Below are 17,705 nucleotides of genomic sequence, written 5' to 3'. Positions count from 1 at the left end.
TTAAAGTAGATTGTCAACAACATAGCAAATAATATACACAGTATATTTTCTATTAAATATCTCATATCAAATGTTCGTCCCACGTCTCCGTCAACTCCGTCAGGTTTTTTTAAAAGTCTTAAATTAATCCGAAAATATTGTTGACAGATTTAGCCTGAAGACTCCTTTTCCAAGTCCCATTTATATTTGTTGCAACAGTGGAGTACCTGGTCTGACAAGCATTCAATTGTTTGATATTTTAAACAAACAATGTTGATAACAATGTGGTCACAGCTTTTACATGTCAACTCCGTCTGCACATTTTTATGTTTGTTAAGAATTCCAAAATAATGTTTATTATTTTAGTTTAGGGGTTAGGTTTAGCTAACAAAATTAAGCAAAAACAAAATGGCTACATTGTACTAAAGAGGGTTAAGATGAAAACAAATGCCATTTTGTCAACTCCGTCAGACGTCAACTCCGTCAGATTTTGTGTCTGACGGAGTTGACGTGTATCTGACGGAGTTGACAAAAGTGTTCCTAAAACAATAAAATTATTGTTTTTGAATAATGGGCAGTATTCTAATTTGGCACACAGTTAGAGCATGCCTTAAGGAACATTTTTGGCTATGGGGCCATCACAGATTTGTCTCGTGGTGACCATGGCAGCCATATTACAAAAGAGCCGCCACCTGATGTTATTTTACAATAACTCAAGTTCTACACCACCTAGGATCTTGATTCTGGTGACTAAGACCTAATTTTCAAGGATGAGGGATACAGTGGTACAATTTAGACTTTCCCTGTGACCATGGCAGCCATTTTTCAAAATGGCCGCCACCTGCTGTTATTTTACAATAACTCAAGTTCTACACCACCTAGGATCTTGATTCTGGTGACTAATCATACATTTTCAAGGATGTGGGGTACATTGGTAATATTTAGATTTGTCCTGTGACCATAGCAGCCATTTTTTTTTCAAAATGGCCGCCACCTGCTGTTATTTTACAATAACTCAAGTTTTAGACCACCTAGGATCTTGATTTTGGCGACTAATCATACATTTTAAAAGATGAGAAATACAGTGGTACTATTTAGATTTGTCCTGTGACCATGGCAGCCATTGTTTTTCAAAATGACCACCAACCTGCTGTTATTTTACCAATAACTCAAGTTTTAGACCACCAAGGATCTTGATTCTGGCGACTAATCATTACATTTTCAAGGATGAACTTTCTCTGGGAGAGGTAAGGGCTTATTTCAGGTGCAGGTTGAGTTTCTACTGACAGGACATTAAAAGGAGGTGGGCTTTCTGGCCTTTGACTTGCCCCTTTCAGGTACAGATGCACAGTTTGACTTCACTGGCCACTGCAGGGAACTGTGGGGGAGAAACTTTGGTCTCTTGACACCCCGATTAGGTTCAAGGTTTTTTTTGGTGGAGACTTGCCTTTCATGACATCTTTGCTGCAGCAGTTGATCTCCTTACTGCCAGTGGTGGCACACTCTGGGTCTCTGGGGCATTGTATCTTGGTGGCCTCCTGCCAGTGTTTCTCCATCCTTCTCCTGAGCTCTGTGTTCTGGGGCTCTGTTATAGTCAACTTACATTGTCTTGGCTGGAGATTGCTTTCCTGCAGGGTCCAGCCCAGTCTTGTGCAGATGGCTGCTGGCCCACCTGGAGGCCCCAACCTCACTTGTTCGGTTGGTGTGATTAGGTGGGGTGGTCTTCCCCAATCAGGATGAGGGGTTTGACCCTTTCAAACGGCAGTCTGGCCAAGTGTCTGTATTTAGTTGTGAGTTTAGATACAGGATACGATTGCTCACCCAGCCCCAGGTGACATGAGGTGAAGGCTCCTTTGATTTGGTAACATTGCTTTGGTTGACATGCTGGGGACACAGAGAAAGACACTGATGCCTTCAGTGTCTGCACATCCTGCCTGATGGTCCTGAAGCCAAATCTTCTGTCTTCAGTCTTTCGCTCACTGTTCACTGCTCACTGTTCACCTCACCGAATTTAGCCCAAGGAGTTTGACCCCTAGTTTGGCCATAGACCCCCTAGTTTGGCCATAGCCACTTGCCCAAATGTGCCGACATGTGCTGACCTCATCACATCTGTGATGATGGCTATGGCCGTTTTTAGCCAACGTAGTGTTTTTTGTGCAAAACTAATGCTTGGAATGGATCCAGAATCATGAAAAGCCCTTAGTTTGACATGCCACATGCTACTTAAAGCATAATGAAATTTAGAACATTTAGCCTTATATTGGTTGTTGAACTTTCAGCAGCTGTCAAACATGCCCCTAGGGTGGTCAAATAGAAACCAATGTGGGATATGTTAGTAGACACCTTTACAAACATTGGTGAAGAAAATTCTTGGTAAGAAATGTATTCACAGATTTTATATTATTCTGATAATATTCCCTGAGTAAATTGGTAAAATAATAGCAGGTCCACCATTTTTGAAAATGTCTACCATCCATGGTCACAGGATAAATCTAAATAGTACAACTGTATTCCTCACCCTTGAAAATGTATGATTAGTCACCAGAATCAAGATCCTAGGTGGTGTAGAACCTGAGTTATTGGGAAATAACAGAAAGTTGGCGGCCATTTTGAAAAATGGCTGCCATGTTCACAGGGCAAATCTAAATAGTACCACTGTATTCCTCATCCTTGAAAATGTGGGATTAGTCACCAGAATCAAGATCCTAGGTGGTCTAGAACCTAAATCAGTTAAACTTGTCAACTCCGTCAGATGTTCGTCAACTCCGTCAGACGTTCGTCCCGTGATGTTTTTGTTAATTTCCAAAGAAATAGAAAATTCGCTGTCAAATCTTTTGTGCTTATGTATTGAAACACCAACTGAAATGATACGTAATGATGATTTTTTTTTTTTTTACATGGTTTTCATGTTATAATATTGAAAATAAAGGTTGAAATGACGGTTTTGAGAAATTGGATATTTCATAATAGTGTGATATTGGAACAAAATAATATTAAAAGGTTTGTATTGCTTAACTTGATTACTGAAAGCCATTATAAGATAACTGAGGACTTTATATTATTGTTGAAATGATAAAATTCAATTAAAAGGGATTTTAGTGTGTCTGACGGAGTTGACATGAATCAGGTATTAAGTGCATAAATGTCCCATTTTAGAAAGAAATGTTATGCGAAAAACCTGTTCCTTCTCAAGATTGGTAGTTGAGACCTGTGTCTACAAATACATCTATTTGATTTGAATGTATCTTAAAAAAAAAAAAAATCCAGTTTGAAAAAAGTTTTGTCCCTTATCTCAAGAATGGGTGATATATATATATTTCATTATCATTTAAAAATGCACCGCATTAGACTGTCAGGTGCCGAGCTGGTTGGCGGTCCCCCAGTGAGACATGAATTACTGAGGAACACAATAATGTTGGGTGATTTTCACCCTCACAATTAAATATGTTTATGTGATTTCCATTGTGTTGCTGATGTACCTTGGTAAGGTAGGCTTGTTTCTCTGCACCCCAATCCTGGTTTTTGGGTGATTGGATAATTTTCACCCAACGTTAGTGATCGATTGGGTCACATAGACTGTGCCTTCACTGGCATGTGTGCGTGCCGTGCATGCATACGTGGAGAGAGAGAATTGACTCCACTGTGGCTGTATATCTTGGATAGCCGCTCCAAGGTCCCTTGGTGCAGAATTATGTCACTTTCAATTAAGGCGTCCTAATTGCACATGTGCAGCCAACCAAACACACAGCCCTAGCTGTGAGATGATACTGTTCTAAAGAATGACTAATTATGTTAAGTTAAGAAATTGCCCACTAATTCCGCACAATCTTGCCATGGATATCATAATTCAATTTCAGAGTAGTGTATAGCTGCTGTCAGGCAGAAACCTTGCATCTCCGTATTTCAACTTTTTATAATGCAAATGGTAGTGGTTTATATAGTGCTTTTATCCAAAGCGCTTTACATGGATTGCGCATTACATTCACCCATTCACACACACATTCATACACCGATGGCGTAGGAACCCATGCAAGGCACGAACCTGCTCATCTGGAGAAATGAGTTCACAGTCTTGCTCAAGGACACTTTCACGCTAAAGCCTGGGTATCGAGGCTACTTTCACGCTAACTCTGGGGGAGCCCGGGATTGAACTGGGTTGCCATCCGGCCACTCTACCGGCCACTCTACCACTGAGCCACTGCCACCTCTGTTTTATTCCTAAGGCTAATTAAGTCAATGCCCTACTTTGTTGTAAAAGACTGTCGAGATAAAGTAGAGAAAATAACCATTAGCCGAGCTTGTATCGGCTATATCTTTGCGACTTTTAAGACATTTTGAACTTGAAGTATGTCTGTGCATTTTAAATATGCATCGGTACACAGTGACTAAATTAATAACTACATTGGATGCATCGGTACGCAGTGACTAAAATAATAACTACATGGGATGCATTGGTACACAGTGACTAAATTAATAACTACATGGGATGAATTGGTACACAGTGACTAAATTAATAACTACATGGGATGAATTGGTACACAGTGACTAAATTAATAACTACATGGGATGAATTGGTACACAGTGACTAAATTAATAACTACATGGGATGCATTGGTACACAGTGACTAAATTAATAACGACATGGGATGCATTGGTACACAGTGACTAAAATAATAACTACATGTGATGCAATGGAACGCGGATTGTTTTATCCTTTAGCTTTGGACATGCAAGGTTTCCGACCGACTCAGCAACGATAGCGTGGCCTACTTGTCATGCTAGGTTATTAACGACTGAGCATATCATTATTAACGAGTGTGCATATCATTAGTGCAGTAAAACCATCAGCGGTTTAATCATGTCTGCGTGCCAGAGACGCCCTCCACTGATTGTATGCTTACTTAACTGTACGGTTGCAGAGAAATGTTTGATTTAGTACGTGCCACAAACGCCCTAGGCCTTTATTAACTTCACTTAGCGCGCACACAGCAGCGTCTTAACTTATTGTCGCTGACTTGTGGAAAACCGTTATGTTGCACATGGTTACTACTCCAGGAAATGGAAAAACATTACCTGGGTTCATCCAAACTTTTTTGGTACTTTTCCTTGGTTCCATATTTCTAAGACACACACAGACACTTTACACTTAAAACACCCACTGTGGCATACTGTAGACTTGGCTGCCACAAGACGTCACGGCCGGAGGGGGCATGCGCAAAAGCACACATAAACATGCCACATGACGTCCCAACGCCACGCTCAGAGACATTCAAAAATAGCAAAAACAGACTATCTACAAGCTTGTAGATCGGCTATTTTTGCTACTTTTGTGTCACACTGTAGTGTGATGAAGTAGGGCATTCTTCCCTTTTCTGTCTATTTTGGGACAGCAATGCACCATGTTGTGGCCATTTTAATCTTTTGCAGAGATTATTCCGTTTGAACACACCATTTTGCTCATCTCAAAAAGGGTGAAGAGGAGTTCAACGGCATATGGGTGCATGTAATGGAAAGACCTTGTCAAGGAATCTGTCGTTTCTTTCTTGAAATCTTTCCTTTGAAGTCAGGCTGCTGTTCTCACAACACTCCTCCTGTTATGTTCAGTGGTGGAAAAAGTACTCTCACTTTCTTTACTTAAGTAAATGTATCAACACTGCAATGTAGAAATACTAAGTCCGGAATTCAAGATGTACTTAAAAGTAAAAGTATAAAAGTTATTGGTATCAAAATGTACCAAAAGTAACTCCCCCTGGCCAGCCAGATGGAAGGGTAAGGAACTGGTTGGAATAAGGTGTTCCTTCCACACGCTATGTACGGCCGGGGAAAACTCCCCCCTGTCAGGTGAAAAGAAGCCGCTTGGACTCCTCATACATAGAAGGAAGCATGAGACCAGTCCGCTGCCCTCCCCAGGTTTTACCTCCCCAGGATTACATTAGATAATTGGGTGAAAGAAATTACAAAATGCTCATTTGAGTTTTCAAATGTATGCAAATCTATATTTTCAAATGGCCGATATGTATACTGAATATAGGGCTGAAGTGGTTTTGTAATAACCAGTAAGGCTCCTGAGGGCGAGAAGCGACCTCGCCCTTTAGGTTAAGGTCACAAGGCGGATGCGTGAGCGCATCCATAATAAATTCAATACATGTAGCTGTGGCTTAACTCATATGATTAGTAATTCTTCTAATGTGATCACCTCCACAGCTAGGGCGGTATTTGGTTGACTGCACATCTGCAATGATTAGGACGGCTTCATTGAAAGTGGTATCACAAGACCTTGGAGTGGCTATTTCAGAAGAGTCTACTGAACCAATGAAGAGCATAGAGCTTGTGACGAAATAAAAACTACATTGGATTTAGGCATGTAGCGATATAGCGAATTAATAGATTATGTTTAAACTGGTGACAATTAAAATTCCGATGACTTTGCTATTTGAATCGCAATGTGCAAATAGCAGAGGGCAAGACAATACAGGATCTTTGTAAGAGAATTGATTAAAAAAAGTTTTCATTTGCTACTGTATTGAAAAAAAGAATAAAAGAAGAAAATTAAAAGAGAAAGAAAGTGGAGTTTGTAAGAGAAATACAAAATGTATCTGGAAAATAAATTTGTTTAAAACAATCGTGAAAAATCGAATCCTGAACCTAGTATTGCGATTTGAATCGTATCGTGAGTTCAGCAAATCATTACATTGGATCCTATTGGAACACAGATTTTTTTTTTTTTACCAATTCCCTGAAATGTACATACAAGTTTTCCGTCCACGCAGTCAGGGACCTCAGCTGTCCTGGTGTTGGTGACTCTGACCACTTTGTCCTCGATTTGGGGGCCATTTGTCACCCTTCCCCCTCTGTGGCATTTCAATGTGAAAGTGCTTAACAAACCATCCCAAAAGACTTGCTGAGCTGTTCTTGTCAGCCCAGGGTCACCCAGGGTAGTGGCGAAAATTAATGAAGTATATTTATTTACTCAAGTAAGGTACAGTTACTTTTACTTGAGTATGTTGAACTTTACCCCCCCCCCCCCCCCATACTTTGTACTTCTACTCCACTTAGGAATATTAATATATTGTACTTTTTACTCTTTGAAAACTTGAGTTACTAGTTACATTTTAGATTATTATTATTAGGCCTAAAAATCCATACGTCGACCAATTAATCTGTATTTTATACTTAGGGTACTGGTGTTTGAAAATTACCGACTCTACAAGCTTGTGAGCTTTATAGGTCAGCTTATTTTGAACAGCACTAGTTTTGCACTTTTACTCAAGTCAAATCTTGAATACAGGCATTTTACCGGTCTTAACACTAAACACGGGTGATTTTCACCCAGACAATTTTCTTTTTGTTGTCATTTTCATAATGTTGCTGATGTCTGAGGTGGGTGGGTCTTTCAGTACCTGCTCAGTGACATCATAGATCATAGTTTGTTTTCCTGCCCACAATGTTTTTGTTTTGTTTAGTTTTTTTTTAAATAATATCCACGTTATTTTGCCCCAATATGTATTTGTTTTCTTTTTTTGGGAAAAGTCAAAAGTCTTCAATATTAAAGAAGATTACTTCAAGTTGGCATGTATTGCTGTCCTTCAATATATTTTGATGATAAGATTTTTTTTTTAAATATATTACATTGGGTAAAATATACCCTTGTTTAGTGATGGTTTGAAACAAAAGTTAAGTTTAGTGTTCTATAGGGTTAAGTAAAACGTGTGAATACTTTTTCCACCACTAGCGACAGCAACACAATCTGAGTCCAGTATACTGCCAGGGTCAGAGAGGAGGGGGTTGAGAGAGAGGGAGGCAGACAGCACGTTCCTGCTGACCTAGTCACTACCTGAGCGCTAATGGGTCATATTTTAACTCCCGTGGCGGTGACAAATGGCGGCGCTCTAAAAGCCCTGTCCACTGTGCTGAAACTCAGGTGATGTATGGCGCCGGCGGCGCTGATAAATGCCCCCCATCAGTCGGCGCGTGACGCACATTCATCACCTCAAACCTACAGCTCCGCGCTGGGAATCCATATTGGATTTTTAATGAAAGAGAATATAATGCAATTCAATGTCAATGGGTTCACCGGCGCACACGCGTGCATGCATGCGCGCACACACACACACACACACACACACACACACACACACGCACGCACACGCACACTTGTTGTGCCATTTACTCAAAACCACACTTGTCTGCATTACTATACCTGAGGACATGATTTTATGAATGCCACTGTTGCAAAATGTGGCGCAAATCTTTGAGTATATATTATTTCAGAGTGAACATTTTTAACTCAAATCTTTGCTTCTGGGGGGGTCCCTGGCTGGAACAACATATTTTCAGATGGGTGTCGGGCTGTCGGCGGCCAATTACATATCATTTTGGGGGTCCTTTTGTTTGAGAACGACTGACATGGGTTTTTCAGAAAACTGTCAGGATTTAGAAGGCATTTGTAGTCCTCGGGTCTAAATGGGTTAACCCCATATAGCAGAAAATAGCTGATCTGATTTACGATCCTCAACCCCCAATCTCCTAAAGCTATGAATTCCTAATCCCAATGTGAATGTTTTCTGAATGAAACGCTGGTGTACAGTGTTTCTCAAACACTGGGTCGGGACCCATTTGTGGGTCGTGGACATTATCTTTATGGGTCCCTTTGTTTTATTTACCACATTTTGGTTTTATTACTATTTCAAAACATTTTCAAAAACATTCCCCAAAAAAAACAACATTTTGATTCCACAAAATGCAATGTTTTCTTTCAGTAAATTCATGAAGAAAACAAAGTAAAATCTAAGAAATTCCATAAATTAAAAAACAATTTAAGAAGTATAGTGAAAATAGCCGATATACAGGCTCGCAATATAGAGCGAAGTGATGAATTGTTTCTCTTTTGGGTCTTAAGCTAAAACGTTTGGGAACCACTTTAGACGCTGGTGCAGAGACATTTCTGAGACTCATATTTGGTTTTATAACAACATTTTTTTTACAAGTTTAAAATTCCAAGAGAGAAGATTCTATAGTCATGAGACACCACACATTTGTTTTTATTGAAAAAATGTATTTTGTTCATAAATTTAAATTTTACATTATAGTCCATTTTATTGTACACTAGACTAACTATTTGAACTTTTTTTGCCATTATAAACTCTACAAGTATACCCCTAGCCTGCTCAGGACCTCTTAAAATACATACTGTAACTTTGCCCTGTGTTGACTTTGTTGACTGAAACAATGACGAAAAATGTTTGCCTTTTTCACTAAACTAAATAAAAACCAAGCTATGACTAAAACTGAGACTAAATATATTGACAATTTCATCAACTAAAAACTAGACTAAAATGATGTGGAGGGACTAGTGGAGAAGAGATCCAGTATAGAACTAAAAGAAAAGTCATTTTATGCTTGGTTGCACTCTGAGAATAACAGATCTACAAGCTCACAATGCTGCGAAGCATTGTGCAATTGTAGATCTGCTATTTTCAGAGTGCACCCACGTGTCAAATCAGGCATTATGAGGCCATCATTAAAGTCACCACCAAAATATATATATTCTGGGAAGATGATGGACAGAAGTTAGACTGGTTATTTAATAATGAAGTATTTAGGACAGCCCAGTTTGTTTCTAGAGCCTGGAGTAGAAGACAATCCCAGCTCTTCAAGTAGGTACATGTCTCCTGTCACAGGCCTAATGTGTATTTTATTTTATATTGTATATTATGTAATCTGGATCTGGAGTGTATTAGTCAGTTTAGTATTGACTTCATCATTGTTTGCAAACCGTCATGTCGGTTTATTGTAATTGTTTATGTAAACTGTAAAAAGTGTCCTGTAAGTCCATATGGGCTGGGCTTCTTCGGAAGCATGACACTTAAATAATCAATCAATCAACCAATCAATCAATATATTTTAGTCGAGTAAAACTAGATCAACACTTAAACGGTACTCATTAGCACACGTATGCACACAAACATAATGTAAAGGGCCACAAACAATCTCAGTCTTGTCAAATTTGCATCGTTGCATATGGGATATGGAACGTATGTTTTGTTAAGCAAATATTTAACTGCTACTTGTAGCAGTGGCGTCCACAGACATTTAGAGGGGCGAGTGCTCAAGTGAAAAAAGGGCACCTTGTGGAGTGCGTGGAACCCGGCCGCTCATGCCTTAATGGTGTGAGATTTATAGATTTCGGGGCATAAATAATATATTAGAAGCTTTTTTATATCAATAATTGATCAATGTCACCATGGTCCACATACTGTACACTTTCTTTTTATTTATTTTTCAAATGGGCACATTGCTGTCCAGAGGGCAAGGGCAGGTGGTGCTCTAGCAACCCCTATAGTGTCTATCTGTGCGCGCCACTGACTTGTAGGTACAAAACAAAAGGTGAGTTACAGTATGAACAGAATAGACTATGGTCAACATGGCCAATGTGAAATCGCGCAAGACACCCAACTTAATAATTTGACGTAATATGTTGAGGGCACGTGAAGCACGCATGCTCAGCAACCAAAGACAAAGTTGGGCGTGCCTGGACTGCTGCTATAGAGGGAAATGATTGGTAAAACATGTATTGTTTTGTTATGTAAACACAGGGCAAAGTTACACGCTATTCCTTTAATATTACACAGCACAGAAAAAAGGAGTTGTTGTGGGACATCATATTATGGGACGTCTTCACGAGGTGAAGCCAAGGTCAAGCAGAGACAACTCTGTGCTTTTTTCTGCTATAGCACTGCACAAATGACTCTTTACCACCTGAAGTGTGACAGTTTGTTTTGCTTGTTTACATTGTATCGTTGCTGTCGGGCAGACACCTCCTAGCTGACAGTAATCTATTATTGGGCATTTGAGATGGATGGACCAACACGGATGGACCAACATTTTGTTATCGTTGGATACGATTTTGTCCACAATTCCATGCTGTATTAACGTGGTACCATAGGCAAACGATCACAAATAACAATTATTCTACATTGTCTAATTGTGTAGACTTCTTGTAAATTAAGTAATGCAGATGTTTAACAATAATTCTACTCCTTTGAGTGTAAAACGAAACCAAATGGACCCGTTACGGTCCATTTGGTTTAGTTTTAGGCTTTGGTTTTCGTCCCCCCTCAAGGGGGTCCCCGTACCACTGGTTTAAAACAACTGTTTTAAACAGTTATCTCCATAACTATGTTTTTTGGACACATCCAACTTATTCAACGGTCAAATTAAATTAGCCTTTGTGATTTTGGTGGATAAACAATTACCTCAATAGGATCATTTTGAATTATAATCCTGACAACTAAACAGTTTTGGTGTCCACCCGACAGAGACGATAATATCCAGAACCAGGAGGTGCTAGTGAAAATTACCTGATCTACAAGCTCACAACGCTTCACAATGTGACGCTCTGCAGAGCTCGTATAGATCAGCTATTTTCGAGAAAAAAACATTTGAAAGTAAAAGCTCTGAGTTCCGGGTTCGAAGAACTGCAGGGTAAGTTAGTATACTAACCCTCATGAGCAGGGACCCAACTTAGATTCTGAGAACCTTATCTGAAACCCAGCCGTAGTGTATATGGAAACGAATCCTGAACATTTCACGGCCCACCATGGTTCACTTAGTTCTTGTAGCCGAAAAAGAGTCATTTTATACCATTTTATATATATCTCTCTCTCTCTCTCTCTCTTTCCCGGCTATGTAAATATGTATGAATTTGTCTCCCTGCTAAGCTCCGGAACCGTTCCCTGCAACCCTGTCCCAATGTCAGAAGGAAAGAGGACACTTAAATTACATTGTCCAGTTTACAGTCCATCACTCGCCGCCGTCTGTAATCCAAAGCCCTCATCCAAAGTGCCCGCGGCCCAAGGACACATCCCTCATATGGTGTCGTCCTGTAAGTCTATTAGCGTGGCTCTCACCTTCACACTGGACGATGCACACGCTTCCAAAAGAGAGGGGGAAGGGGAACTGTCATCCTTGTCCGGGCCCAGCAGCGCCTCGGCCTGTTCACCACCAACCATCCATTTCCGGTAGAACAGGTGGCTGTAAAGAGACGCGGAGATGACAGAACAAGCCACGGCGACAGCGACGCAAAGCGCCGCCCAGGCGGCTACGACCAGCGCGTCCCACGTCTGCGCGTTCTCGTCGGGCGGCGGTGGTGGCAGTCCCCTCGTGGTGACATTGATGCAGTCCCTGTTGCGTCGCCACGGAGCCCCTGCAGCCTCCACGCACACCCGGTACGGCGTGGCGGGCTCCAGGTGCATCAGGTGATATTCCTTCACATCGGACGGAACCCTGGCCGTGAACGCTGTGGAGGACGGCCGTAGCTCGGTCGTCACCGCGTGCCATTTTAGCCGCGACACCAAACCGCCCGGACTCTCCCAATACACCATGACGGAATGAGTTTGGACGGATTGAACGTGAACGCGTAAAGACCGATTGGAGGTGTCGGGGAAGTAGCCGTCCACCGTCACTGACACGGTCTTGAGGTCAGCTCCGACGAGGTTGTGTGCCACGCAAGTGTACAGGCCGGCCTCGCGCTCACTGGCGTCGGAGATGTCGAACGTGCCCTCCGGGTGCATGTAGTACTTGTCGGACAGGGTGTCGGGAAGGACGCGGTCACCCGAAGGGGTGACCCAGTAGATCTCCGGCTCGGGCTCTCCGAAGGCACGGCAGTGCAGCGTCACCGATCCCCCTCTGTCGGCCGAGACCCGATCGGGGAGGCTTCCGGGAGAGATCAGGGGAACGCAGATCTCCGTCATCTCCCGGAAGTGCACCTGGTGGTACAGAGGGGTGCACCACTTAATCATGCATAATAATAATGCGTCACAACCCGACAGTGTGAGCTTGTAGATCTGCTATTTTTGACACCCATTAAGTATAAAATAGCTATATAACGATAATAGTTTTTATACTGACCGGCGTATGCACACTTGTACATATAAACTTGGAATACCTGGCGGACATGCTGTCCCTGGTACTCTGGCGGCTCGGCGCAGTAGAGCGCGTGCGGCTCCATGAAGCGCAGCGCGGTGCGGTTCATGTTGATCCAGCGCACCACGCAGTCGCAGTGGATGGGGTTGCTGTGCAGGCTCACCTCGCGCAGGTTGGGCAGAGAGTCCACCGTGCTGCGGTGGAGCGCGCTCAGAGCGTTGCTGTTCAGCATCAGGGTCTCCAGCCTGGAGGAGTGGAACGATATGACATATATATAGTCACAGGGAATATTATCAGTCCAATCTAAGAATACATTCCTTACCAATACATTTCTTCACCAATGTGTTTGTAGGTGTAACGCCTGGGATTCGAACATAGACCAAAGGGATATCCTTTTGGACCGGGGGAGATATTAGACTTTTTCAGTCATCAGGCTAAAGGGATAGTTCACAATTTTTTAAGTTGTATGAAATACTTGCCGTTACTATAGTGGATGCAACTTTATTAATTGATTGCCAGAGTGCCGTGGTGGGAGTTCTGCTCTGGTTTTGGTGACATATTAAGTAGTTTATTTTTGAACCCTCTATCACAAGGAACTATGTTTTTTGTGTCCATATCACTATACGCCCAAAACATTGTTCCATGCATGTGATAGCGGGGTCAAAGTTGAACAAAAGTTGTGCAAATGTTTTAGTTGTTATTTTTGTGAATTAATATTATTACTTTTACTGCATGGCCCCTGTGCCCACCACAAAATGACCGGAACTACTTAATATTGACCAAAACCAGAGCAGAACTCTGCCCTGCATGCGTCCCTACCAACCTGGGCAACTTGTGGAAGGCCTTGGGGTGGATGTAGGACAGCTTGGGGTTGTTGGTAGCCTCGATCTTGGTCAGTTCTGGCAGATTGTTCAGGGCAAAGCCGTCGATGGACACCAGCTCTGGCATGCTGTTGATGCCCAGCTCCTTTAGGCAAGGCAAGGCAAGGCAAGTTGATTTGTGTAGTAGCACAGGCAATTCAATGTGCTTTTCATAAAACATCAAAGAACCACTTGGACCAATTTTCAAGCATATCTTCATATAACCGGTCCTCACTAATGGTCATTAGAAGATGCCACCATTTCTGTCTGCTCAGTCTGTCTCAGAGCATTAGTGAGGAGGACCAATAGATGCAGATAGGTGGGAAATGGGTCATGTGATCATTTAGGCAAAAATAAACATATAAAACTCCCTTTTTAAGTAGAAAGGATTGGCATAAAAATGGCATACAGAATGTAATAATTATGTCAAAAGATTTCTAAAATAGCAGATATATACAAGCTCACAACGTGTCGCAAAGTGAGCTTGTATATGTAAAGACTACTAAATATTTACAAGTAAATTACTCGTAACTAAAGTTTTCAAATAATTGTAGTGGACTAAACCAGTGGTTCCCAGAGCTAAATGATAGTTAGGAACCAAATGGACCCTTATGGGTCTGTAAATGGTAAATGGTTCATTGATGTGGCGCCTTTATCCAAGGCGCTTTACATAGATTGTGCATTACATTCACACACCGATGGCAGCAGAAACCATGCAAGGCACAAACCAGCACATCAGGAGCAACAAATGGAACAAAATGGACCCGTTTGTGCCTTGCATGGTTTCTGCTGCCATCGGTGTCCATTTTGTTCCATTTGTACACTTGATTTTACAATATAAATTGGGGTTTCAGAGATAGAAATGCCATTAAATGGGAGTCTGTAGCCTGTTGCATATCAAACTGGGGGGGTCCTTGAAATGAAAATAGTTGAAAATCACTGCTAGAGCTGTAAAGATTCTAATGGGGGTCTGCGGGCTAATTAGTGTAATTCTGGGGGTCCTTGACATGAAAAGGTTTGGTAACCACTGGACTAAACAGTTCAATATTTGCCTTTGAGATGTAGTGGAGAAAATGAAGGACATACAGGAGTAAAGTATAAAAGTACCTTCAGATGGAGCATGTCCATAAAGTCGCCCCTCTGAATCCTCTGGACGGGGTTCTTATTCAGATCCAGGAACTTCAGGTTGCGGGCTGTTTGCAGGGCGGCCCGGGGCACCCCGTCCAACAGGTTGTCAAAGAACGAGATGCTCTCCAGGTTCTCCAGACCCACCAGCGCCTTGTCCGGGATCTCCGTCAGGTTCATCCTGGCCAGCACAAGACTGCGGAGGTTGACTAGAAACCTGAAGTTCATGTCCGCCAGCCGGACCACGGGGTTCTCCCCGATCATCAGGATCTCCAGGTCGGGGAGGGGCGCGAACCACCGGCCGTCGATGCTGCTCAGCCGGTTGGAGTTCAGGTGGAGTCGCAGGAGCCTGGCCAGCCCGCGGAAGGCTCCGGGGCTGATGGAGGAGATGAGGTTGTGGTTGATGTAGAACTCCTGGAGGTTGGGCAGAGCCGGCAGGCAGCCCTCGGGCAGCACCCGAACCCAGTTCTCCTCCATGTGCAGCGACAGCAGCCGCGGAAGAGGCCCCAGGTGGACGCCACGCAGCGACGAAATGTTATTCTGGGACAGGTCGATTTCGGTGATGTTGGCCAAGTAATCCAAAGCCTTCTGGACGTGAACGATGTTGTTGGTCTGCAGCAGGAGCACCTGTGTGTCCGAGGGGAGTCTGGGCGGGACGGCGGAGAGGCCCAGGTCGTTGCAGTCCACGGTGGCGGCTTCCGCGTACGCCGAGCTGGGCGAGAACCAGGGCCGAGTCTCGCATCGGCATGACGCCGGGCAACGGGCCCCCCTCACCCCCTCGCCCCCCTCCTCCTCGGAGGCCAGAACAAAGGTGCTCAGCGCCAGCTCCGCTAACAAACACGCCACAAGCGCTGCCGTCGTCTCCTTCATCTTGGGGGTGTTCCTCGAATTCCCTTAGCTATAGTAATTGGTCCTCGCTGAGTCGGTTGTCACACGGCGCCGTTAAAACTTCACAAACAACAGCTCATTTGTTACTGTGCAGCGTCGGAGACGGAGCGTGTATTTTCTGCTGACGGACGGCCCCTGCCGGTCCCCCCTGGATGCGCTGGCCCCCTCTCCCTCTCCCTCTATCTCTCTCTCTCTCTGCTTGTGCCCGGGTTCTTGGCAGAGCGTTTAGCGTGTGCGTGCCAGGTTGGGTGTGGTGCTGGTGAAGGTCAGTGGTATCCTTCAGGGAGCGGCTCCGTGGAGCGGCGGAGCGGGAACGCGGGAGGAACGGGGACACTGCTGCTGCTGCGGCTTGGGCTGACGGGGACGGATCGCTCTGTCTGCCATCGCCGTTGTTAGATTATCCTCTACTGCTGCTTGGCTCTGGTGTCAGTTTCCACCTGGAGGAGATGGAGAGAGAGAGAAAGCTTTATATAGCAGTGTTTCTCAAACATTTTCACGTAAAAGACTCCTGAATTGATCAAATATATTAAGCCAGAGACCCCTAGCATATCGAGATTTGTATTTATTTGTAAAAGGTTTAAGGAACGTGGAAGTGGTGAAACCGACTGTGACACTATTAACACATTTCTCTGGTGGCCCCCGGCCTGGGACCCCCTCCTCAAGGACCCACTTTGTGGACCACTACTGTCTGCAATATAATATGACATTATTGACTGATAGAGTTGTGTTGGGGATTTTGAGAGCTGTTCAGGCTCAGGAATTTAATGCGTTTTTCCTTCACCTTTGAAATGGATTGACCTCTCTTTTTAAAGGTATACTGTGTATTAGTTGGAAGGCCTTTTGCTAAGAATGGGACCTTTGAGCAGTGGTGGAAAGTAACTAAGTACATTTACTTGTAAGTACTGTAATTGAGTACAATTCCTGAGGTATTTGTACTTTCAAATATCCAATACATCTTGGATCCAAATAGTGTACTTTTACTCTTGATATGAAAACTTTGGTTACTTACTATAGTTACTTTGTAGATTTTTCTTTTTTCTTTTTTTACAAAACATACATTAACCACTTCAGCCTTATATACCCTGATGGAAATATAAGGCTAGAGAGAGAGAAAGGGGGAGAGAGAGAGAGGGGGGGAGAGAGAGAGAGAGAGGGAGAGTCTCAGAGGCAGTCTTCCTCGCACAGCCCTCCACATTCTGCCCCCGGCAGTAAAAAAGGAAAGTGGTGGGACTGCACTGACTGCAGTAAAAGCTTTTCAAGGCAGGTTTATTTGTACAGCCCAGTTTCAACATCACCACCAGGGCCATTCAGAGTGCTTTACATAAAACACCACGGCATTAAGGTATTAAGACACGTTGTAGAGGGACATTTGAATAGTATTCAAAATAAGAGGTTAATCCATTTAGTCTGTGTCACCTTATAGCTTTTTTTTTTTAGCTTATAACCACTTTAACCGTTATTTGAACATTTGAGGGCTGCGCTGCGAGCTTGTAGATCTGCTATTTTAGAAAAATCATGAACATGTTTTAACTCGAATCTTTGCTTCTGGTCCCTGAAACAACACATTTTCAGATGTGGGGGGTCAGAGGCCAATAATAACCTAATTTTTTAAATGAAATATCGATCACGAATTTGAAGACATTTTGTAGAATCAGGTCAAAAGGGATTAAGGCAGTGGTTCCCAAAGTGGGGTCCGGGGACCCCTAGGGGTCCTTGAGTGTTCCAGGGGGTCCCCAGCTAAATGATAATTAGGTAATTAGGAACATAATTAGGAACCAAATGGACCCTCATGGGTCTGTACAATTAACATTGATTTCACAATATAAATTGGGGTCTCAGAGATAGAAATTAAATGGGGGGCTGAGGGCTAATTAACACCTTGAGGGCCCGGCCTATTTAATCCATTAATAAAATGTGCCCATCGTCAGC

General features: G+C 43.0%; 2 protein-coding genes across 2 annotated transcripts in view; one reads left to right on the top strand and one right to left on the bottom strand.

Moving 5' to 3' along the window:
* The window catches only part of immp2l (inner mitochondrial membrane peptidase subunit 2), a 151,175-nt gene that overhangs the window by 88,195 nt on the left and 45,275 nt on the right, over positions 1-17,705 (top strand). The window lies entirely within an intron of this gene.
* Positions 11,847-15,758, bottom strand: LOC308313840 (leucine-rich repeat neuronal protein 3-like; the record flags this gene model as incomplete). The annotated part of the gene is made up of 4 exons (XM_080761168.1): positions 11,847-12,746; positions 12,926-13,148; positions 13,727-13,869; positions 14,871-15,758. The coding sequence occupies 4 exons, from the start codon at positions 15,756-15,758 to the stop codon at positions 11,847-11,849; spliced, it is 2,154 nt and encodes a 717-aa protein (XP_080617294.1).

Source organism: Protomyctophum bolini (genome assembly GCF_963924005.1).
Source record: "Protomyctophum bolini genome assembly, chromosome: 4".
In the NCBI taxonomy this organism is placed as follows: domain Eukaryota; kingdom Metazoa; phylum Chordata; class Actinopteri; order Myctophiformes; family Myctophidae; genus Protomyctophum; species Protomyctophum bolini.
The sequence above is the reverse complement of the archived record's forward strand: the minus strand, read 5'-3'. Positions and strand labels throughout refer to the sequence as shown.